The sequence below is a fragment of the Polistes dominula genome, unplaced genomic scaffold (genome assembly GCF_049000335.1).
Source record: "Polistes dominula isolate Pdom_NZ unplaced genomic scaffold, Pdom_raw_medaka contig_24, whole genome shotgun sequence".
Lineage (NCBI taxonomy): Eukaryota > Metazoa > Arthropoda > Insecta > Hymenoptera > Vespidae > Polistes > Polistes dominula.
Window position 1 is genome coordinate 8,168,480 of NW_028301150.1, and position 25,769 is coordinate 8,194,248.

Here is a 25,769-nt window from a genome sequence, read left to right on the forward strand (position 1 = left end):
AATTTGGGAGACTCAAGGGTAGAATTTTACGTGAACGAAAGGACAAAGAAAAAAAGCAGCTATATATTATATATCTATCGCGATATTATAAATTAAAATAATATTTTTTGTATGCCTGCAGCAATGTCCAAGTTTTTTGTAATTGATATTCCTGAAGGAATGAAAGAAAACTAGAGATAGCAAATAAATGTCTTTCGTATATCTCTCGTTTCAACTATCCTATACGTGTGTAGATATCATAGAATATACTTTCCATAAGAAATCATCTTCGATTACACTCGTATTATATTTTCTATTTCCATTTTCCCGAAAGAACCTGGTGTTATCTCGTATTCTCTTACAGTCAGAGCTAGTATAATATTTCGTGGAAGAGCGAAACCTTCTCGAGTCCTGTCAACCTTCCGAAAGGTCACACGAAATCCACTGGCATCGTCGTGACAGGCAAGGGAAGGGTGGAAAGAGGAATTGGAGAAGCGCGGAAGCGTATACGTGACCCATGAGTCCCCGAAGGGGCTCGTAGATGTTGCCTTTCGATGAGGGAGAGGAGTGAAGAGGAAGCAAGGGAAGGAGGATTTGCCTTCGAGGAAGAAACAGCAGCGTCGTCGTCGTTGTCGTCGCCGTTGTTGTTGTAGTCGTAGCCGTCTACTCGCTGAAGAGAAAAAAGCTCCGCTTCTCTAAGCCACCATGATTCCAGGAGATAAACCCCCATATTATGTCGCGCGAGATAATACGAAAAATCCACAGCGAGACATTGTGCTCGGCCGACACAGCTTCCACGCTAAGAGAGAAAAAGATAAAGATAGAAAGTATACTCATAGAAGGATTTCACGGCTGGCACGTTAGGATATTGGAGCTTTCATCACTATCATCACCACTACTACAATCACCATCACCATTGGTCTATCCTTTCCAACGATAAGACGACGAAAGAGTACGAAATGAAAAATGAAAGCTTTCTTTTACTTCCTTGAATACCTACAACAACACAACATATACATATGTACTCTCTCATTCTCATCCGGACGAGCCATTTTTATTTCGCACTAAGAGTTTAAATTTTTACAAAAAATACATTGTGAATCCTTTCTACATCCTCTTCGTTCTTTTCTCGACGGATTACATTAACTACGGTTCTACAAATGTGATATGCATATATATATGCGCATGTATACGCATATATACGTATAATAAAACACGTTTCATTTTTTTTTCTGCACGCTGTGGAAACCTTCCGAGTTAGCTGCAGAATGTAGAACGAAAGAGGAAGATTAAATCTAAGCTTATCCGTTTGTACACGTTAGAAAAATTCCGGGCGACCCTCGAATTCTTTGATCGGTGAAATAAAGAGAAAGAAAAGAAAAGTAAGAAGTACCGTTTTTGCGATTATTAGTGTCGTAAGGAAGAAAAATACAACGTGGTCATTATCAAAGTAACTAAACGGATATACCGTTGCAAAGGAGTATACATATGTATACATGTATCGGTGGCCGGTACTGCGACTCTCCAACATCGTTTATTGGCGCAAAAGGAATGTTCGGTGTGGCATAAAAAATTCACGTTGTGGTCAGCAGGCTCGTATTAAGGTAAACTTTAAATAAGAACGCAGAGTTCTCGTGGGATTGGATTCTTCGTTGTCTGGTGGACTTGCGCGTTTAATTAAGCAGTAAATCGAGATAGTCTGGACGTTTACTTTTATTGCGGTCCTAAACTATATCTACCGGGAGATCGTGCACGACTGAGAGAGAAAAAAGAACAAATAAGGATAGAAAGAGGTAAGAAAAAGAAAGAGAAAGACAAAGATAGGAACTTGCAGGCAAACCCAAAACAAGTTGAAATTTTCGCTGGTACGTTGTCGTCGTTGTCGTCGATAAGGTTAGTCACAGTCAATCCTTTCCTTTTTCCTGTATTACCTTTCTCTTATTTTTTGTTTGTTTGTTCCTTCGCTTTTTTCTTTTTAACGAGCGATAAAAAAGTCACACGCAAGTTGAAATGCGTCGTAAAGTATGTGAATTCAGGGTGGGCTCAGAAATGACACCTTCCTTACTATTTTCTCCTTGCCATCAATTATTCCCTTCGCGTATCGAAGCATGTAGGCTTGAAAAGCTACGAAATTAATTTAATCGTATTTTCACGCTAAAGAATTGCCGATGCCGTTTCGATATCAAATGTGTTACTGTCCTCGCAAAACTGAACGTAAACTTTGTTTTGTCCGTTGAAAGGTTCGGGTTAATGATACGTCGTCGAGTCGGGTGTGACCGCCGAGATTAAAGTTACAAATTAAAACTGGTAATTCGAGAGTCAAAATGTTAAAGGCAGGACGGCAATTTCTTACCGCGTTTATGGAGTAGTTGTACAGTGCTGATGCGTAAATGAAAGAAGAGTTAAAAGAAAAAAAAGACGAAATAATAAAAGAAGACAAATAAAAAATATGCGAAAGACGTCTTTTTATTGCCATCATAATATTATCGACGTATAACAAATAACGATTCTTTCGAAAAAAAAATATTCTTCTAGAAAATACTACAATATCGTCAGAGAGATAAAAGGAAAAAAAAGAAAAAGAAAGAAAAGTAGTAGACAGGCAGATTGGTTCGTGTTCGACTAGAGAAAAAACTATCGTTGAGTTAGTTTAGAAGAAAAGCTAGAAAATAGAGGAGCGAAAAGGAAGAAAGAAATGCAGGTCGCATCCGGCGCAGCTCGTCGCCTTCCACTCCCATTTGAATAAAAGCAAAAATAAGCACATCCTTAGAGTCGCTCGCAGTTCTGAATTGTTTCCGCTTCTTAAACCCCCGACAAATTTATTATAATAACTATCCTTAGCCGGCGGATCTCGCTGCTCGTTCCCTCTTCTGTCTTTCTTTCACTCCCCTTTCCTCTTGACAATCCCCCCTCTTATCCTCTCCCTTCTACCTTTCCGATCCTCTTTACCTCCCTACCACCCTCCCACCCGCGTCCACTCGAAACCCTACTCTCGCCACATTGACGCTCGCTTCTGCGCCTTTCCTAGAGCCGCCTATGCTTCTTTTTCTCCCTCTCTTTCTTTTCGTATATGTATAGATACATACATCTTTTTTTCCCTCTCGACATTTTCCTTCGCGGTATCGTTTTTCTCTCTTTTCTTCTAAAGCGAGAACTCCCTGTTCTTCGTGTGGCTGCGAAGCGAAAAGGAGGAACGCTGCCACGTATAATGCGCTTCTTCTTTCTTTCTTCTACCTTCACGCGGCAAAGAAACTTGGGGATAAGGGAAAACGAGAGGCATCGGTTGCAATATCCGAGAGAAGCGACGAGTTTCGTCTTTCCACGTGCAAATATTCCAAGCGCTGCCTCGCCTCTTTCTTCTTCTTCTTTTTCGCTTTATATCTACATACCTCTACTGCGCTCTCGCTTATCACGAAGAACTTTTTATTAAGCCAGCTAAGACGACGATATAGATGCATATACTATCCAATTTATTATATATCTATATACATACATATATATGTATAAACCAATGACTGAAATATGAAAATTGCTAATAATACAAGGAAAAACTAAAGAATTTTTAACTGTTATTTTATTGTTAGAATAAGCGTTAGAGAAAATATATATCTATATATTGTATTGTGTTTCTTTTAATAAACCAACGGTATCTCTTCGATTTAAATACTTGTGAAAGAAAGAACAATGAGAGAATAAGAAAAGAAGAAATTAACTCAACAAGCCGAGCGTTTGCTTGCGGCTTTATAAAACTATTAAATCGCTCCGAGGGATGAAACATCAGCAATAAAGAATAAGAAGAAAAAGAAAAAGAAGAAGAAGAAGAAGAAGAAAAAGAAGAGCAAAGAAAAAAATAAAGAAACAAAACGCGAGTCACTTCCGTCTCCCTATTTCTTTATAAGGGGAGGGAACTTTCTCTCGTACACATTGTCAACTGGAAATAATTCCAGCTTTGTACATTTTAATAATATCTACAGCGTTCACCCGGAAATGACACGAATGAAATCAAAATTGCAGACGAAAAAAAGCAAAAGAACAAAACGAGAACAACTAAAACGTTCTTCTAGGACTTGCCAATAGGTCGGAGTTATTTTTTTCATGGAAACATTTTAATGCGTAGTTACTATGAGTCCAAGGTGGTGTCCCTTTTCGTGCCGACTAAATAACATCTCAAACGACGTTTCGTAAATGCGAAAAAGGATACGCGCTGGTTGCGTTTCATTGCGAGTCTATTTAATTTCCTTTTATCATAGTAATATGACCTAAATTCTAAAGTTTCTTTTCTCAGTTTTCCATATCTTTTTTCATTTGTTCTCTAAAATTCCGCTTAATGTGAAAAAATATGGATTGATTCGAAAAAAGACACTGACAGCAAACAATCGAAGGGCTATCTTCAAAATCTTATGTTAAATCAATGATAAATTCGATGGAAATAACGTGTACCTTCCACATGAGCGAGCCAAGAAATATGGAAACGAAAAAAAGGAGTAAGTAAGTGAGTGGGAATAAGGTGGTGGGTATTAGGGGGAGAAAAAAATAAAGAAAAGGAAAGGAGAAGAAACGAAGGCAAGTTGAAAAGGCGAAGATGGTAGATGCTCTTGCGAGGAGGGCTTCGGCTCGAGGTGGTATTTACGACGTCATTTCCTTGCTGACTGTCAATAATTTCCCTGGGGGACATGGAAGACACCACCTTTCGTGTAACAGGCCCCTTTTTTTCCTTTCTCGTACTCGACCATCCCTTCTGCTGCTTCACCACGCGTTTTCTTTCTTTCCTCTAGTATCATCCCCCTCACCCGCTCCGTCCAACTCCTTACTTCCAACTTTCCTCTCGCTTTTTCTCTTTGTTTTTTTTCCTCTCTATTTTCTTCTTCATCATTTCTTTCTCTTTTTACTTTATAGCATTCATCTTCCCACTCTTGTTCCATGCCCCATCACGTGTCCTACACGTTTTCTTCCTACCAGTGCAGCTACTTCTTCATTTCTCTGCAAATTGAAAAGTGAGCGTGGAGCGACGTTGAAACGTCATCGCTGGCGAGCTCGAGTCCCGAGGCGACTAACAAGAAATGGCGAAATGGGATAGGATTTCGTCGGTTTCTCTTAAGATAAATACATTTTTTATAATTACGATCCGTGATTGACGAATTTCCCTTATTGCATGTTAAATTATTAATATTTTTCTTTATCTTAACTATTATGAATATTTATTAGAAGTAAACAATCTTAACTAAATATAAAACTCTATTAACAATAGGAAAGCGAAATGTCAGGGTGCAAACAGCTGCTTCTAATGAAGCATCTCCTTTAACTAATTGACAATCAGCGCCCTCTGTGCATCGGTTGGACTGATCCGACCGAGTGGCGGAAGAGCTAAAGAGGTGGGAGAGAGAGAAACAGAGAGTGAGAGAGAGAGAGAGGGAACAAGTACCCAAGTTCTCCGTACATTCTCTCTCCCTCAAGCCTGTCGTTGCCATGACCTAGAACTCTTTAATATCCATCATCGATACCATTTCATCCCCTTTAACTCATTAGACTCGATCAATTATACGAAAATGCTTTCGTATTCTCTTCTTCCTATCCATCCTTTAAATATTCCCCATTAACCATTCCTTCGTTTATGATTCAATCAAGTCTACGAATGGTAACTGGTATCTCCAGATTTTATTGTCCAATAACGTAAACTATTTTACGTTTTGTTATTTATGATGTGTCGAGGTCATCAACCATGTATTCGAATCTCTTACCTGTAACAAAAAAGTAATCGATAATTAATTAAAAATTCATATTAATAATTCAAATTATTTTGTTGTTTTATTAATATATAAAGAGCGATAACATTATCTTATATTTTTATATATTTATAAATAATATCTTTTAAAAGAAGAAAAAATAAAATAAATAAAAAATTTCGAGTCTCTATAATATGCGCCATCTATATAGGGGTTTATTCTAGATAAATAAATAGATTTTTTTACCACTTCCTATCTCTATCGCTCACGAAGCTCTTGATATTTTTTAACTTCGCAAGCAATTTGTTCCTCGTCAATCTTACGTATACACAAGTCGAGTCATGTGGGACAAGTGTGCGCAGCGGGTAAGTGTGCGCCAGGTTTATTTTTTATAAAACCGTTGACAGTAAAGTACTGGAACTGACTGCCTTCAATAGTCACTACGACGTTGGACAAAAGACTAGAGTCTTGTCTGACAAGGTTATGTAGTTTCAGTAATATTGCTAAGTAAAATTTTTGGTTATAATTCTTACGATTTTTCTTAATTTTTAATTCAAATACTTTTATATTCATGTTGCGGAAATTAGCATTGATTGTATCCAAGTATGCTCAATTATGTATCTAGTTTTATTAATTATATATTGAAACTTGGTAAAATGACGCAACAATCCTTAATTTTAAACTAATTCTGTACAGGCAATTTACTCATGTGGGTTAAGTGTGCGCATAAGGTTGTGGGGTAAGAGTACGCATATTTCAATGCGTAATTTTACCCCGATAGTGGCAGTTCTTTGTGTATTGACAATTCTTTTTATTTGTTTCAGTTTATTTTTATCAAGTTATATATTATCTAAAAAAACAACAATGTCTCGAAATAATAAGCGAAAGGTTCCACACAGATCCGTTGTTTCAAGTGATCAATTTGATGCTGCTAAGAGATTGATTACTGAAGGTTTGAGTAAAAGAAAAGCAGCTGAACAAATAAATAATAAAATAATAATAATAATAATAATAATATATAATAATTTTCTCGATATAAATTGAGATATATAGTATTTGTGAAAGTATATATTTAATATATAAATATTAAAAATAAAATAAATAATGGTAAATGTTGATAAAAAATGATATTTATATCATTAAATATAGTTTAACTATATTTAACAAGCTACCCTTTAAGTTATTATAAGTGCGTACCCGCAGTGCTGCGCACATATACCCCGATATTGTGGTAAGTGTACGCATTCTGACTAAGTTTCATTTTAATTTCTTTCTAAAATCACCATTAAGTAAACTTTATTTCAAGTTATGATATTGATAAATTAATAAAGTCTTGAAATAAATAAATTTTTTTCAATTTATTTCATACAAATATTATCATTTTATGATAATTAAAAAAAAAAATGCGCACGCTTGCCCCACATGACTCTATATACTTACAAAGTACTACCATATAACACAATGTTGGAAGTTTTCATGCTCGAAAAAAGAAAAAAGACTGAGTATAATTCGCGTGCCGCAGAGCGTCCTTTGCGAGGACGACGGTCGTTAAATAATTGCAGCCGTTCGTAATTAATAGTGAACGCTTTGTTATCGCACCGAGCGTGAAATAACGTATACTATACAAGCTCGGTGAACCGATGAGGGCGGCAAGCGAACCAAGACGATACTATATTTATTTCGTTAAGCTTCTACCCCACGTGTGCCCTTTTTACAACAATGTTTTACCCTCTCTAAAGCTATTGCGCAAGGTAGAACAAAAACGAACGGATCTCAAAACACTCGCTAATATAAAAATGCTTTTCGACGTGTTTTCTGTTTTTTTTTTTTTTTGGTACAAAAATAATAGCTTGTAAATTTCTCGAAGAATACTCGAGAGTAAGACAAGAGTAAACAAACAAACAAAAATATACGAAGGTGGAAAAAACGAAAACGAAAGACGTTGTTTAAATAAACATGTTAGAATGTAAAGTACTAGAAACGTCGTTCGAGAACTCCAAGAGAACTACTGTAAGAAAAGAATAAATAAAAAAAAATCATGTGTGCAGATCACACGTGTTAGAAGTGAAACCTTCAAAAAACTAAATTTCGAGAGAATGAGACGAATGCACAATTTCAAGAGTAAGATAATTGTAAGATTTATTTATTATAATATTATTATCATATATAACAAAGGGCACCGGTATGGTCTCTGGGTGGAATAGCTGATAAATAGTACACTTTTCCCAATTCAAGCAATAAAAATGGAATGCTGAATGCGATAGTCATAGATAAACACCAAAATCGTAGGATGTTTATTGAGGGTGTTATGGCCGAAATTCCTTAACTAAGAGTCCTCTGGCAATTTGTTTATGCTCTCACACTCCGCAAATATAGCGATTACAACCTTAAGGGTTGTGATGTTGAATGGGCTCACTTTCACGAGTCTTGAAGATTAGGATATTCTCTTCGTTGTCCTTTGTGAATTCTTAAAGCCTCTATAATCCCTCAAGATGTGTAGTCGTAGGTGAAGAACAGAAAGAATGCCCCTTTGTACTGTCCCAGCAGGACGTACGTACTAGGGCTATGAGAAGTGGGGATGCGAGAGGCGGGGGTAGCTAGAGAAGCGCTTCGATAGTTACTGGTGGTTGATCGATGCTCACAGTAAGTATCGATCTAGAATCCTAATCGATGGAAGCGGATGCGCGCGAGTTTCGAATACCGCTAATCACCGTACGATCCTTTCGGATCGTACATACTCCCCCCGTTGAGAGTGTAACGATCAATGACATTCATAATACATGGTTTGTGTTGTGCGCTTATTACAATCAATTTTACAATATTTGTGAAACGAGTCACAATTTATATATCGCTATATTATATATCGCTTGCAGCACGAGCTGCTTACCTTATTCCGTGAATCGCTGGCCAGTCGATCTATTTGTTTTGTACGTACGAGAAAATTAATCATAAGAGATACAACGCACGAACGCTAATTATAAAAGATACAATGCAAGAAAATTAATGATGGTTTAACAATGGACAAATAGTTATCGCATTTCGCTTGACCACTCCGTGAACCGTCTTCACGGTGAATACTCGCATTGATAGTGGACAAATAGTTGTCACACTTTTCTTGACGACTCCGTGAATAGTTTTCACGGCTATCTCACGTATAGTTGATTTGTCGATGAGAATGACGGTGGTGTTTCTTTGATTTTATGCTGGGGTTGGGTCCATTTCTAGCGCTTTTTTTTGGAATGTGTTTCCATAAAGACAATCGATTAGCTGGAGTCTTAATATAATTTTCCTTCGACAATGTCGTAAACGTTCCTTTAATCTAAAAGAAATGTGCAGGCGTTAGTATGGTTGCATCATTTAAATCTGACGAAATGAGGCTTAACGGGCGTAAACTTAAAATAGCTTCGATTTCGATAACGAATGTGGTCTACTTCTTCGTATGCGAAAAGCAGTTCGCTCACGTTTCGTCTAAAATGATGTTTGAAAGATTTGACTGCAATTTCCCCCAGACCTCTGAAATAAGGTAACAGGGGATGATTGAAAGGTCATGAGATTTTACAATCTACAGCGAAATCATGGATCTTCGCCTTACACTCGTCCGACTCAAGCAAGGCATACAGTTTCTTTAACTGGTTATTAGCCCTGACGAAGTTGGTTCCGTTATCAGAATAAACGTGAGTTGGAATAGTTTTCGACTTACAAACCGCCGAAAAGCGGCCAAAAAGGCATCTGTAGTCAGATCGCTAACTGATTCGATGTGTACAGTCTGGATAGTCATGCAGAGGAAGATGCACCCGTATATTTTAACGCGACCTTTATTACGGTGCTTCTTTTCTTTCGCGTAAATTGGGCCGAAGAAATCTACTCCGACATGAGAGAATGCAGTGGCTTCCTGCACTCGCGAGCTTGGTAAATCTCCCATTTTATACTGGATGCCGGACGCACGGAATCGGATGCAATGTACGTAATGACGTACGATTCTTCGCACCTGATTCTTGCCGTCGAGGAGCTAAAAACGTTGTCGAAGGGCATAGAGGGTAGTCTGTATACCAGCGTGAAAGTTTTGTTCATGGAGCTTTCGGATAATGAGATCGGTGACGTGGTAATGTGAGGGCAATAATATCGGACATTTCTCGTGGAAACTTAAATTTGCGTTCCGTACTCGACCCCCCACTCAAATTAAACCTTCTTCGTCAAGAATCGGATTGAACGCGGCGAGCCTTGCGCTCTTGACTCCCCCCGCTGTTTTCAACTTTTCTCTTTCGGCGTGACATTGTAAGTCTTGCACGATTTTAAAAACGCGTCGTTTCGTTTCTGTTATTTCTGCGGTAGACAATTCTCCCTTATATGAGTTAGTTTTAAGCCATCGTCAGCATCGAGTTACAATTTTTAATAATCGCGTGTAACTAGAGAATCGCTGAAATATGCTTCTTGATTCAATTCACGTCGTTAATACCGATAATCTCTTTACGTCCGGCAATTAGAGAAATTCCCTTTCTACGCATTGTTCTTTTAGGAAATCGCGCGGAAGCATTCTCCTCGATAAAGCGTCCGCTGGGTTGTCTTCGGATCGCACATGTCGCCATGTGATACCTACACAGATTTCTTGTATTTCGCGCCCGTGATTTGCCGAGTATATTTTTAACGTACTGGAGTCTCTTTTTAGCTAACCTAGTACAATCATCGAATCGGACCAAAAGGTTATCTTGTCGGGTTTCAATCCGCCGGCAGTTCGGACTTCTCTATATAATCGCGCGAGTGTTAATGCTCCGCATAACTCTAAACGTAATATAGTGGTATCCTTAAGAGGAGCCACGCGACTTTTAGCGCAAAGTAGACGCACGCGTGTATTACCGAATTTATCTCGCGATCTTACCTATAAGTAGCCGCCGTAACCAGATTGACTCGCGTCGCAGAAACCGTGTAATTGTACGTCGATCGGGTCATCGAGTGTAACGCGTCTCTCGATCGGTAAATTATCGATTAATTTCAATTGTTCCGCGAATGTTATTCACGAGGTATGTAATGCGCTGGGCACAGATTCGTCCCAGTCAACGTGTGTTTTCCAGCAGTCTTCGATGAAGACCTTAGCTGTTAGAATGACGGGTCCTAACAGTCCGAGTGGATCGAAGATCCTTGCTACTTCGGATAGAATTCGTCGTTTGGTAATTCTTTCGCGAGTGTCTACGGGCGCGACGGAATAGATTAGATAATCGCGGTGGGCGTTCCATGAAATACCGAGTGTCTTTAAAACATGACTTTCCCCCGAGCAGAGTTCGACGTCGACGTTCACTATATCTAAATTTTCGAGCACCGGTCGGAAGTTAGACGCCCACTTTCGTATGTTAAACCCGCCTCGTTTCAATATTTCGATGGTTTGATCGCGTATCCTTCCGATGGTTTCGATGTTATCCGCTCCAGTAATGAGGTCATCAACGTATAGATCCCGGTTTAATATTTCGGCTCCGAGCGGATGATTTGCGCCTTTATCCTTCGCGAGTTGTTCTATGGTTCGTATGGCAAGAAAAGGTGTTAAGGTTATTTCGAGTGTCACCGTGTTAAGTTCGACCTCGCGAATCCGTTCGTTATGTCACTAAAATATCTGTTGATATTGGCGACCGTCTGGATGAATTCATGTATGACGATAAATTTTCTCGATATCCGCGTTCAATACGTACTGATACGTTTGGAATCATAACAAGAGTTTTATTACAGTATCTCGAATGATAGGTTCTACTAACAAAGTGTTGTTGAGAAATACATCTGATCATTTGTTCGCGGAAGTGTCGAATACGACCCATACCTTTGTTGTCATGCTGACTGATTTAATGACCGCGTGCTGGGGAGGATAACAACCTCCCGTAAGTTCGTCTTTAACATTCGACATATGTCTTAAATCGATATATTCCCGTATAATCCGTTCATATTCCTTCCGGAGTTCGGTATTCGCGTGTAACTTCTTCGAGAGATTGTGGAATCGGCGTGAGGCTATACTACGTAGGTGACTTTGATCATGTCCTTCCTCGCGAGGATATACGCACCATGTATTTTCCCGATTCGCATCGTCTCGCATCTTAGACGTAATGAATTTCGCCTTCTATTTGTTTACTGAATTCGATCGCGTTATCTTGGGGACGATGAGTAGCGAAAAGTCCTTCCTATATTTATTGTTTAACGATTAAATGATTAGCTCGATGACGATCATCGATCAAGTTCTGGTATCGTTGATAGCGTGAGTGGAAACCTACTATGGTATAATCTGTTAGCGTAACTCTCTCGTGACATTTTCGGCAATGAAGTGAGCGGTGACGCACGTATCTAAGAATGCCCGAAATTGTTCAAAGGTCCCGTTTCGTTTTTTCTAACACGGTACTTGGCGCTTATAAGGAATTGACTCGATGCGCCGCGCGCGTTACTATTAAAGATTGGTGTTAGTCATACGGGGGTAGGTTTGGTTTGAGATGTTGACTCGATCTCCTCCTTCACGGGGGTTATTGTCTTCTGTTGATAATTGTTCATGTGTAATGACGTGTGATGGGTCTGGTTGCAGATTTGACAACGTGAACTCTTACATGGATCTCCGTGCTTCCGTAAGCAATTTTGACATAATCCGCAACGTTTAACTATCGCCAGTCTGTCTTGTCTCGTCAGGTCATGGTATCGGGAACATTGGTATAAAAGATGTTTGTCTCGTTTGCAAAGAATACACTTCTTTGAGGTCTGAGTAAGAAACGTGCGCTTCATATGCGTCTCCTGTCGGTTTCGTGGCCGTAAAGTCATCGTATCAGTATGTCTACGTTTTGCGGGAGGCTCGTTTCCCGATGTCGATAGAATATTCGACGACGCGACGCTACGGAGTGTGTACTCGTTTACAAAGTCGCAAAGCTGATTCATGGTTGGATAATTATCCGCATCTAACTGTTTGTCCCATTCTTGTCTAAGGTCGCGGGGTAGAATGCGTTCGCCAAGGCGTACCATCAGTGCGTGTGGTACATTGAAAGAAGTAATAGTATCCGAATGGGCCCGCAAGTCACCCGCAAGCCGTGTCATCTCTTCTATTGACATGCTTTTGCCGTGGAGTGTCTATGAAGGCGTCAATGGCCCGTGCTAGAAGTATGCGTTGCCGATCGAAAGTTTTCAATAACATTTCCCACGCATTCTTATAATTCTGCCCGGTCGATGAATATGTCGCGATCGTCTGAAGCGCTCTACCGGTAAGAGACTCTTGGAGGTATATATGTTTTTCTAAATCCGACATGTCGGTACGCGCGTCCACCAATGTCATGAAACTCCCCTTGAATTGGATCCACTTTCCGATGTCTCCGTCGAATTTCGGGATCTCGATTCGGCGTAATCGTATTTGCTGATCGCGGGTATTTGTAGCACTGTCGTCTCCATGCGAACCATTCGCGTTACTAACCGCGGTCGTATCGCCCGAGTCAATTTTGTCTCCGATCGCGTGGTATCTTTCTATGAGTTGGTCTAGATCATCGACTCCGGTCTCTCCGGCGCTGTTATTACAACACTATTCATGCAATGACTCATACTCATCTATTTGTTTGGTAAGACGTTCGTAACGTTTTCTTAGTTCGACTACACTTAAACTTCTTTCTTCAATTAAATTTTCGAAATACGTTAATCGCGATCCTAAATTCTGCCGCTTTTGTTCGAGCCGTTTTTGTGATGTCATTATGGATCGGTATCGTCTATTCTATTCCGCGAAAACTACTCAAATCAATTTATGGTAAATATAAAAATTCCCTTTATATGAATGAATGACCGCGCGTTGGGTTCTCGATTATGTGGTACGGTCCTGAGGCTAGATCGTTGGAGGGGGTATCCTATGTATAGTATAAGAGGCCGTTGGAGGGGGTATACGTATGTATAGTATAAGAGGCCGATGGAGGGGGTATACGATTGTCGCTAGCTATATGCCGATAGATGGGATGTCCGGCGATGACGTCACGGCGTCTTCGTTCTAGTCGACTGTTCAAGTAAAGGAAGGTGGCGTGGCAGTGAAGCCGCCGAAAATCTTATCGTTCTTTGTACGAGAATAAAGCGTTTTCCGAGATGGAGAATAACATTCGATTATATATAATGTATCCGTTCAAATTTAGAAATTAAGTTCTATAAGTCTTTTCGATATTGAGATGTGAATTTTACAGAAACAATGAGCGTAATGCATAGATATATAAGAAATTGCGAACTTCTACGGGGTTCGAAGACGCAATTTCCCTTGAGATATATATTAGTAAATGAGGGTGTGTACGCATAGGCGTACGCACGGGTAATTAAAAACTACTTATCTCGCTTCTAGATCTTTCGTGATGCTGCCTCCGCTGAACGGTGTAGTTGTTCACAAGATGGCGGACTCCCTCGACTTCGTTGTTCTCTAATCGGTTTGCCCGGTGTGGTGATAGTCTACTCGCTGCTTCGTAAATCAGAAGTCGGGAATTCGAACCTCACAGGAGGCACCAAAATGTTATGGCCGAAATTCCTCAACTAAGAGTCCTCTGGCAATTTGTTTATGCTCTCACACTCCGCAAATATAGCGATTACAACCTTCAGGGTTGTGATGTTGAATGGGCTCACTTTCACGAGTCTTGAAGATCAGGATATTCTCTTCGTTGTCCTTTGTGAATTCTTAAAGCCTCTATAATCCCTCAAGATGTGTAGTCGTAGGCGTCCGGTGAAGAACAGAAAGAATGCCCCTTTGTACTGTCCCAGCAGGACGTACGTACTAGGGCTATGAGAAGTGGGGATGCGAGAGGCGGGGGTAGCTAGAGAAGCGCTTCGATAGTTACTGGTGGTTGATCGATGCTCACAGTAAGTATCGATCTAGAATCCTAATCGATGAAAGCGGATGCGCGCGAGTTTCGAATACCGCTAATCACCGTACGATCCTTTCGGATCGTACAGAGGGAAATATAATTTGTCGTAGACAAAGTAAATATAAAATATCCTTTTTATGAATCTCAAGTATACAATTTTATTGGTTACGATGATTTTCGAATTCTCACTTTCATCTACATTTTGGGGATGTCTAAAAAACATTTTAGGAATGACGAAATAAAGACGTTACAAAAAACATATGGAAGATACTACTGGTCTGAACGAAGGTTCTGGTATAAATACAAGGAGAGAACTAATAGAGATTTTTTCGAGAAATACTTTTTTAACTCCATAGCCTGCCACACTTCGAGACCCTTATTATTTATAGTCCAGTCAAAATAGCTCTGAAATCAAAATGTGCACCAACTGCGTCTGGATGGATGCAGTTTTGATATTTTATGTTTTTTGGCCCGAGGAATCGATTTCTGAAATCCGTTTTAAGCTAGGTGTTTGGGAAGTACGAAAATTGCGTTTTTTGCAAATATCTCGGAAACTGCTAGTCGAAATAAAAAAATAACTATACCAGCGTGTAGAGCGTAAAATTTTACATAAAGTTTACTAGTTTGTTAATATTTTTCACCTTTGCAGTGTATTATTAAATTAAGATTACTTTCAAATGCTGCTAGTGTGTAGATCTATATACATCATGGCGCCACATTAGGTATACCACGCGCTGGCGTCCACGGCGCGCCTGCGCGTCAAAATCGAGATTTGAGTGTGACATTCTTTCAAGTGTTCGAAATTCGTACTTAAGGAGAGTGCAAGGTCTTGCCCTCTCGGATTTTGTTCAAATTTTGCAGGATGATAGATTTTGCTTCCCTGTTTACGAATATTTATGGTTATAGGGGCCACTACTCAATAATTTTTGAGATATTTGCAATTAAAAATGCTCATGATACCATCTACTGCTTAAATTTAATTCTGAAGAGAGCAATAGCATCTAATAGGTTTAGTGTAACGACAACGGTTCGGCGTTCCGTGCCGTTAGAAGCCCAGTCTTTAGGGTTCGAATTTTGTCAGCTGCTCCTAATGTATTCTACAGTGTTATTTAATTTTTTTTCTGATTTATTTTGTAATCATTCTCTTTTGTAAAATATTTCAGACAATATAATTATTATATATTCGATGTATTTCATAATTATTAATTATAATATTAAAAAATTAGTATAAATTTCCTAAATATGTAAATATTATAATTAAAATAAACAAAGCATCGGTATCGTTCGGGAACCCTTCAAATCTCACACAGCTTACACAACTTACACAACTTACAAAGATAGACCACCCTTTTTCTTTCTTTATTTCAACCGTCGGTTCATTTGTACCTTATTTCTTTGTCGCCTAGACACTTATCTCTGTTTATTCTTTTATCCTTATATCGCTACTACATACATAAAGGTTTAGTATCAAAATTATATGAGTGCATGCTTCGTAGTATGCAGTCGCACACAAACACACACATATACAAAGCTTAGTAGCCAGGAGTGGGGTCTGCAAAGCAAAGACCGAGAATAGGAAAAACTGTATAGCTATATTCCGTCTCATTCTCTCGCAGGCTCAATCCTATATGTTTTGTCTCTTTTTCTCTTCTTACTTGTATTAAGGCCGTTTCTTCCCCCACTACAGCGTCCGTTTCTTTTCCCCACTACATCACGGTTTCGTTCTACCACTACATTACCGCGTTTCATTTTTTCAAATCACACCCATTCTAAAGAAGTTTTCACTTCAATAAGAGGACTGGTACTTGATCGAACATATAAGAACCAGAGAGTAATAGTTAAAGAAGAGAGAAATAAAGAAATAAAAAAAAAAATAGAAAAGAAAGATTCATAGAAGGAAACACGAGTGGCAGGTACAAGATGCAAGGCATACTCGTTGATATTATACAGGAGGCAAAGTGATGAGCGAGGAAGAAGAATAGAAGGAGAAAGAAAAAGAAAGAGAGCAAAAGAGAGGAAGAGGAAAAAAGAGAAGGAGAAGGCATGAAATGGTGTACGGCGACCGTAGGCTCCGCGCACGAGGGTAGAATATGCTTAACGTTAATTTGTACGATAAAGGAATTATTGATTTTTACTTAGGCGGCTCGCTCAAGGGTGAGAGAGAATGCGGGAGCTTCGTAGAAGGTTGCTTTAAAGCGGTAGTACTAATGGGACGCCTTTAACCCGTCGACGTCGTCCTGCTACATTGACCTTCCTTCTTAATCTCTTTAACACTCGCTAACTCGAAAACAACATTACGTCCTACTTGTTTCCTCGTCTGTGTTTTCTTCTTTTCTATGACGTCTTTTTTGTTTATCTTGTCTACTTTATAACCTCATTTAACTACGAAACAGTGATCAATTTCCAATTCTAATAATTGTCTTTTTTAATCATCATAAATTTACCACGTTGATTTAACCATCAAGCCGCATGTACCATCTTTGGCCCACGTTATTGCATTCATCGTAATTCCTTCACTACAAATGAGTAAAGATATTTATAAAACCATTCAACGTGTTAACGCGAACGTCTCGCTCGAAACGTCGTCCAAAGAAATTTTCCTCGCTTACGTTATGACATAGGTATCCATTAATCTCTTTCATAGACGTACACTTTAACTTACCCTCATGCATACATGCATATATACTTTCATACATATCTACATGTATGGATATAGAAGAATATATATGTAAAAAGAGCAGCCGTATAGATTATATGTATGCAAAATACACGGTCGTGGTAGCACTGGCTTTGCCGCGGCTAGAAATTCGAAGTAATAGGAAAACTCTTGGGCGGAAAAGAAGTTCAATCTAACCAAGAGAGTGAGAAAAGCTTGGGAAAGCTCTTTTGACTCCTTTGATTCCGAGTCCAAGCCCCTACTACTCCTTCTCCTTCCGCTAGCACTATTACTGCGACTCCTTTACCTTCTAAATCCTTCTTTTCCGTCGACCTCTTGCGATACCACCACTTCGTATCGTTTTCCAGAATGCCAAGAGACCACCAAACTTGCTTCGTAAGCCTACCCTACGGCCGGTACGCTTGGCCAATTTTGAAAGATCTTACTTTTACCTTCTTCATTGGAGTTCTCTTATACCTCTCTTGCTATTTTGTTCTGAGCACGATCGTACTTTTACACTTCAAAGGGTTAAAGAATACGATAGAAAATAGAGAAAACATTTGTATATCCTTATAGTAGGTAACTTCTACCTAAAATAGAGGTACTCAACCTTATTCCTTTGTGGACCACAAACGTTCATTTCTAATATAAAGAAGGCTCCACATTGGAGCAGATTAAAAATTAATTACTAGAAAAGGTAAATTCATAATTGGGCGTGTCGGGTAGTATTAAAGGCTTAACGGGCCGCGGATTTTGTATGGTTGACCTAAGATACCACATTTGGTAAGAATAAAAGATGTTGTATAAAAAAAAAAATTGAAAAATAAAAATAAAGAAAGAAATATCTATAAGTAAAAGGACGAGCTTCGTCTTCTCGTTGGGCGTCGGCTTCTTGCTCCTCTGACGATGGCGGATGCAAAAGTGGAGGCGGAGCGGCAGTGGCGTCTTCGGTGGTGCGGGTAAAGAAATAATGAAACTCCGTGCCAGGAAAGTGCTCACTTTATTGACAAGAGAACCTCCGAGAGAGGCTCGGAGGTGCGACGAAGGAAAATATAGTGCTTCCATATCCGCGCGCGGCTGTCTATCGATTCTCGACGAGTATAAAGTACTGCGATTCCGCCGGTCGGCGGCGTCGCCGACTCGACGGAATAAATTTGCGATCGCCCGGGTAAAACGAGTTCGGTTGAGCTAGAAAGAGTGATAGACAGAATCAGAGAGATAGAGAGAAAGAGAAAGAGAGAACGAGAAAGCAAGGAGAACGACGGTGGTGTAGGGCGAAGAAGCAGAAGGAAAAAAAATGAACGGCAGGAGGAAATGGAAGAGGCACACGAGAAGAAAAGTATGAGTGAGAAGTAGAGAGAAATAGAGCGAAAGAGACACATACTTTCCAATAGCCTTTTCGAAACTACCTGTCTCATTTTCTCTCCACCTTCTTTTTCCCAACTATGTCAACTCTCGTCTTATTCACCTATATTATATATACATACATGTATAGGTAGACCATTTCTTCTTAAATACGAACGAACAAACATAAAGAGGAATAATTTCAACTTGTCCTCAAATCGAAGAAGAAAAGTCAGGTAAGTCTTCACTTTTACTACATTCGTCTCCTTTAGCGGATATTTCTATGCAATGAAAGAAGGATCTCTTTGACGGTAGAGAAGATCGTTACAGCGGCTGATTGGCGAGAATCTTGTTAAAGGTTTCGTTTGAATAATCGCAGCTCGATTCGCCGATTTTCATGACTCGATCCTTGCGTAATGACGCGTGGAAAGCCACCCCATCCCTCTCCCTCTCTCTCTCTTATTCTCCGCCCACTCTGTTCTTATTCCCATTCTACGAACAATAATTTTCTCGAAGCAATAACCGTAGTAGAGTCGTTGTAAGCAAAGCACTTCTGCCATACCCTGACTTCTTTACCATACCACCCTTCGTTATATCCAAATTCAATTTTATGTTAAATAATCCTGAACGCGATTCACCGACGCCACCGAACTCAATTTATGATCCTTACCGACTAGCAGCTCGCGAAAGCCTATCCATTAACTTTTCCTGCGTCTCATTACTCTTTTTATTCGGTGTTCTAAGAACACAGGAGAAACCTTCTACCTAACCTTCAATTTAGACCAAACCAGGTAGGAAATTAAAATATTGCGAGAAGATTTATGCAACGAAAATTTTACAATATCTCCGGATAAAAACATAGAAAGAAATAATACAATTAAAATAACGTCATTAAAAAAAAATATTGTTCATAGGAAAACAAAACATTCGTTCATACCTTGTAGATCCTTCAAAAATTGTAAGTAAGAAACATATAAAAATAAAAAATGTACAAATGATTCGTCGAATGTCGAAAATAAGAAAACTTTCAATGTCTACGAGGACCGAGTAAGACACGATAAAAATCGTCGTTCACGTGCGTAGGGATAAGTGGTTTTTTTTTTAAAAAAGCACCCGTTATAAATATATTTGCGTTAGGTTCGAATCCGCAGGTGCGTCGGTTTACACGATTATCCAAGCGTCCTTTTTGCAAAAAAGGCAGTATCCTATCTCTTCTAAGGAAAAAGACGAAGCGAGAAAAAAAAGCAGGTTGAGAAATAAGAAGAAGAAGAAGAAGGGATGGGAAAAAAAAGAAGGATGAGAATGTGGATGAGGATGAGGATGAGGATGAGGATGAGGATGAGGATGAGGATGAGGATAAGGATGAGGATGAGGATGAGGATGAGGAAAAAGAGGGGGAGCGAGGCAGGAGGAGAAGAGAGGGAAAAAGAAAGGATGGGAAGAAATGATTGCGGGTGAAGGAACGAATAAAACGCGTATCGGAGGTACGCGCACGGCAGATCAATCTTCCGTTCTCTCCCTTGCTAAAGCTTGCTCAAGCTCGCACAAGCTTGCTCAAGCTAGCTCGAGCTCGGCCGAGCTCACCTTCACTTTACATCTCTTCTCGTCTCTCCCTCACGATTCCTCTCTTTGTTTCTCTTCTTTTCTCTTCTTTTCTCGCCGAATCCCACCCTCACAAACGCACCTCCACCTTTCTCGCATCCAACCATCCAGCTTCTTTTCCAACGTAGATGCGACCCCCTCGCACGTCCCCTTTTTCCTATCGTCCCTCCTTCCTAACCGAAGCGCGCACACGTACATAATACGCACGCGTGCGACGCGAGAGAAAAGTACGTCCTTAAGGTCCCTCCTACCCGCCGCCAAACGGAGATAAAAAGGAAAGACCTTCTCTTCTTTTTCTTTTCTATTCTATTCTATTCTATTCTATTTTATTTCATTCTATTCTATTCTTTTCTATTCTATTTTATTCCATTCTATTTTATTCTATTCTATTCTATTCTATTCTATTTTATTTTATTCTATTCTATTCTATTCTATTCTACTCATCGAATTTATCGAGCGTGGGATATGCTATTATTTCAAAGATTACTTTTCGCGACAAGACCATCCAACTCGTACTTTGTGAATCAATTGAAGAAAGAAGAGAAGGTAAATTAGTATTATGTACGATAAGTGCAGACACTTTTGATCCGCGTTAACGAACCTGATCGATCCTACATAATAAAATATAACCCGAATAAAGCAATGGAAAAAAGGATGTGGAGTTTGCAGATCGTCTCGAGGGATGTGAAATTTCGATGCGAAGCAGAATCCTAATCGGCTTTACCTCCGAATACCTCTTTCTCTTCTCTCCCCTTCGTCTCTCTCTTTCTCGCTCTTTCTCTCTCTCTTTCTCTCTTTCGCACTTTCTCTTCATTGCTCGTTCTGTAAAGCGAGTCACGCGGCAACCCTCCTCGATCATTGCCCTCCGTAACGCGAGCATACGAAATTGAACGAGGAACCTTAACGAGCAGCGTGGTTCTACTCGATAAGGATGTTTGAGCAGCGAAATCACAAAGCTCATTTTCCTCAGCAAGCATTAAATTTAACAATTATTAGCGGTAACGTCAAATACCGAAGTTACTCTTTTATCTGCTCTACAAAAATTCTTATCTAAATTTTATACTAATATTTTTTCTTTGAACAAAACGTTTTTAAATTTACAACATTAATCATATTACAACATAGAAAAAGTTCCATTTTTTTTCTTCTATTACAAAACAAATGATTTATATTGTATATTACGTCGCTAAAGCCATAGAATGCTTCCTTATCTATTCTTTTTTTCTATATTTGTATATTTGTATCGTCCTAGTAAAAAGTAACTTTATATTCCACGAATAAGGAAAACACGAAAGAGTATCTGAGCCTGAGAAACGTCGGTTGAACGGCAGCAGGCGTGGTCGTGAACGTTTCTTTCGATATTTCTGCTTTCTGTAGGTGGAAGAAAAAGGAACCGATGGAAGGAGGATGCGATCGAGTCGAAAGCGAGGTGGAAGAGGGTTGGAACGTAGGAGGGTTATATGGTGGACGAGGGGAAAGTTCCAGGGGCAAAAGTGGCACGGCGTCCTAATGCAATTCCGATATCGGTCCGGACATCTCGCGAAGCCGACTGCACCCTCTTCGTCCTGCCTTTTCCATCGTGCCTCCCTCTACTCACCCCTACTCTTTTTTCCTCTTTTAATTTTCTAGGAGTCGACTCGAGATTGGGCTACATCCACCCTCGCCAGGACGAACACGGTCGACTCGAGCTCTACGATCGACGTCCTTTCGGCTCGAAGAGAACGAGAAACGCTAGAAGGGTGAAAAAGAGAGAGAACAAGTGTTGGCGGAGAGGGTGTGGACCGAGAAAGCACAGGGGGCTCCCCTAAGGGCGGGCTGCCACTCGTAGAATGGGCCGATATGTATGCCGTGGGCGCACCACCAACGAGCCGCCATCTTGGAATCGATGTCGATCAAGCGGAAGGAAGGAACTTCTGCGCAGCTCGAGGGGGGGGGGGGGCTACGGGCACCCTTCCTCTCGAATACATGTGCGAGTCCTTGCGTTTCTCTCCCTTTCTCCGTACTCAACTACTGATCCTCCTTGTATAGAAAGATGGCGAAAGAAGTGTAAGGAGAGAAAGAGTGTTATCATGAAGAACTTTACGATGCTCGCTTGGGTAAAGGAAAATTTACAAAAGAATACTTAAGAAAAAAAATGATTTATTCAAAACTAATGAATAGGAAGGAGGATAACCGTAAAGTATAATATAAGGTCGTCGTTCTCGAAGACGAACCAGAAAGAATCAAATGAAAGTACAAAAGTAGTAGAAAAAGATGGAATAAAGGAGAATTCTTGATTTATGGGATTGCAGGTTGTTGTTGGTATAAGCGAAAATAGCGTTTCTGCAAATCGATTGTATATGATGTTGACAATGTGGAGACGGAGAGGAAAGAAGAGTACAATAGGGCATCGTCTCGTTCGTTAACTCGAAGGGAATAAATATATAAAAATAAATAAAAAAGAAAAAAAGAAGAAACAGGCGAGAGAGACATCGCGAACAAGGTAGAAAAGAGGAAGGGGGTGGATAAAGTCTCGTACTCGACTCGAAGGAGAGAAGAGAGAAATAGCGCAACTCGAAAGGAAAGAAAGGATGATAAAAGAAGAGAGAAAAAGGAGGATGCTCTACTATCCTCGGTAGTATTCCGTAAAGGATCGAGGCATCTGATGATTTATGGAACATGACGTTCGAGCACATGAACATTCGAGAACCACATTGAAAGAAAAAAGAAAATAGCGATACAGAAAGTAAGAAACTTTTCATTCTTGTTTAGCATTAAAGTTGAATAAGAAACGGATGATCGAAATGGCGAATCAAGTGGACCCTCTTCGCGTAATCTTCTGGCAATAGCAAGAGGGTTAGATACGAGTGACCCTCTTAGAGTAAGAGTCTTCTTCGTCCAAAGAACCGTGCCAAAGGAAAGTAAACCTTCGGCTTTTTTCGATAAGAGGCTAAAATCGATATCGTAATTGTATCGGGAAACTTCTTTAACCCGATAAAACGACGCGATCGGATTTGAATTTTTATTTAATCGTTAGGATACCCCCATCGAAGTTCAATGTTTCGTTGAAAGAAGAAAAGTACCTACTCTTCATCGACTCCTAAAAACAGAGCTTAAGGGTAAACTCGGTCAGTGTGTCCCGTTGGCGGAGGAATACGAAGAGTTGAATGGCTCGTGACCTTGGCCCCGAGGCTGCTAGCCTGGGGTTGCAAGGTAATTAAATGCCATAAAGGGAGTTGGTTGCTATAACCGGCAGGATAGAACGAAGGGTATCCGGGAAGGGATGGGGCTAATTGCCGATGCAAGGAAAACCATCCCTCTCGTGCCACAAGAGGATCCTTCAAGGTGCTCATCCTTGAGTTTAAGTTTATGTCGCCACTTTCCTCAATTCTTCGTTGGATTATTTGAAATCAAATCTTTTAAATGCTATCTTTTCCAGCAATAAATTAATAGGAAAAAAAGTAAATAATGAAAAACAAGAAATGAATACAAATATTAAGCATATTTAAAAATAGAACAAACATGTTCAAGTAAAATATATTGATTATTGTATCATTGGAAAAAAATCGTGTTTAAATGATAACTGCTTACAGCATTGACAAAAAATCTTGCTTTCTTATTTTTTAATCGAGTAAGAAATATAAAAATATTCCAAGATACTTAAAGAAAATCTATTAAGACGAAGTAAAAAAGCTGGAATAAAATTCAATGCGAAGGGGAACCACTGTTCCGGAAGTAGCCCAGTTACAAATTAGCATCCAAGGATTGCCCTTGGCGTTGGTCGCGTCTCTCTTTCTCGCAGTCTATGTCTCAGTCTCTCTTCGAGCGTCCTTTTCTCACTGCTTAGTCTGACGTCTTCGTTCTCTCTCCTTCTTTGTAGGTTATTAAAGGAAGCCGCCTTTGGGGTCGGGTCGAGTTAGGTCAGGGCGGCAAGGAATAATGAGCGGAGAAAAGTTAAACGAGAGTATTTTTTACCGGGAGGAAAATCACGCTGGCCTTCTCTAGTCGTAGTAATCGTGGAAAAAGGAGATAGTAGGAGGAGTAAGAGGAGGAGGAGGAGGAAGAAAAGTAAGGCAGAAGAAGGTCGTAGCGAGGATAAAAAGAGAGAGTAGAAGTGAACGAGAAATCCAGAGGTTAGAGGTCTTTGGGTGGTGCAAAGGGGTGTCTTCCATTCATTACCGCCAGTTACCCCTTAATGGAATCTTCGTGTCCTCATCTTTCCACTGTCCTTTCTCACCGTCACGCCACGGTAATTTCTGTTTTGCCGAGCAACAAGAAGTCGTTTGTACCCTCTCCAAACCGCGTGCCATTCAAAAACAACGTCGTCGTTCCTTGTACACGGATTATTATCAGCTTGCTTTTTTCTTCATTTTTTTTCTTTCTTCTTTTCGCGATACTTTCCTTTTTTTATTTTTTATACTACTGAACAAAATATCCCGCGATAGTATTTACTTACTTAAGGTATCTATATATGAGTTGTTTCAAAAGTGTACGATCCGAAAGGATCGTACGGTGATTAGCGGTATTCGAAATTCGCGCGCGTCCGCTTCCACCGATTAGGATTCTAGATCGATACTCATTGCGAGCATCGATCAACTATTAGTGACTATCGAAGCGTTTCTCTAGCTACCCCCACCTCTCGCATCCCCACTTCTCATAGCCCTAGTACTTACGTCCTGCTGGGCCAGTACAAAAGGTGCATTCTTCCTATTTCTTCACCGGACGCCTACGACTACACCTCTTGAGGGATTATAGAGGCTTTAAGAATTCACAAAGGACAACGAAGAGAATATCCTGATCTTCAAGACTCGTGAAAGTGAGCCCATTCAACATCACAATCCTTAAAGTTGTGATCGCTATACTTGAGGAGTGCGAGAGGTGAGATCTTTCCAATATATATATATTTCACATCAACGGTATTTTCCCACGTGGTGCATTCTTATTATATAATCAAGTATTATCCAGGGTTTTTATGCCGCAAGGCTTTTCCCTGACGAGCCAATAAAAAAGGCATTGTTTCTTTGGTTGGCTCAATCACGTGTTTTATTTTACACCTTAACCTAACCCTTTATTCTCCACTTCATAGCATAAACAAATTGCCAGAGGACTCTTAGTTGAGGAATTTCGGCCATAACATTTTGGTGCAATCCTGTAAGGTGCGAATTCCCGACTTCTGATTTACGAAGCAGCGAGTAGACTATCAGCACACCGAGCAAACCGATTAGAGAACAACGAAGTCGAGGGAGTCCGCCATCTTGCGAACATCTACACCGTTCAGCGGAGGCAGCATCACGAAAGATCTAGAAACGAGATAAGTAGTTTCAATTATTCGTGTGTGCGCTTATGCGTACACACCTTTATTCATTAACATATATTTCAAGTGAAACTGCGCCTTCAAATGCAGTAGAAGTTTGCAATTTCCAATATCATTATTCGTTTATTCACCATTTGTAAGAAATTTCATATCAAGCTTTGAATCGATATATGAATAACTTAATTATTAATATCAACGGTAGAAACATATAGATTCAATAAATAGTTATTTCTTAATCACGCGGAAATCGCTTTATCCTTGTACAAATAACGATAACATTTTCGGCGGTCCCACCGTCACGCCGCATTCTTTTATTTGAACGGTCGACTAGAAATCGAAGA

General features: G+C 39.8%; 2 protein-coding genes across 8 annotated transcripts in view; both read right to left on the reverse strand.

Moving 5' to 3' along the window:
- Nucleotides 1-25,769, reverse strand: part of MESR6 (misexpression suppressor of ras 6) — a 436,905-nt gene that overhangs the window by 336,183 nt on the left and 74,953 nt on the right. The window lies entirely within an intron of this gene.
- Nucleotides 2,428-25,769, reverse strand: part of LOC107072771 (misexpression suppressor of ras 6) — a 217,544-nt gene continuing 194,202 nt past the window's right edge. The window contains exons 4-5 of one of the 2 annotated variants that reach the window (XR_016178273.1): nt 24,788-25,414; nt 2,428-5,717 (exon numbers count right to left, since the gene is read on the reverse strand). Coding sequence is in view for 1 of the 2 variants with exons in the window: in XM_089177503.1 (XP_089033629.1) it covers nt 5,714-5,717 (4 nt within the window). In the remaining variant the exon portion in view is untranslated. The remainder of the gene's footprint in view (nt 5,718-24,787; nt 25,415-25,769) is intronic. The other variant, XM_089177503.1, reaches the window with a different exon arrangement.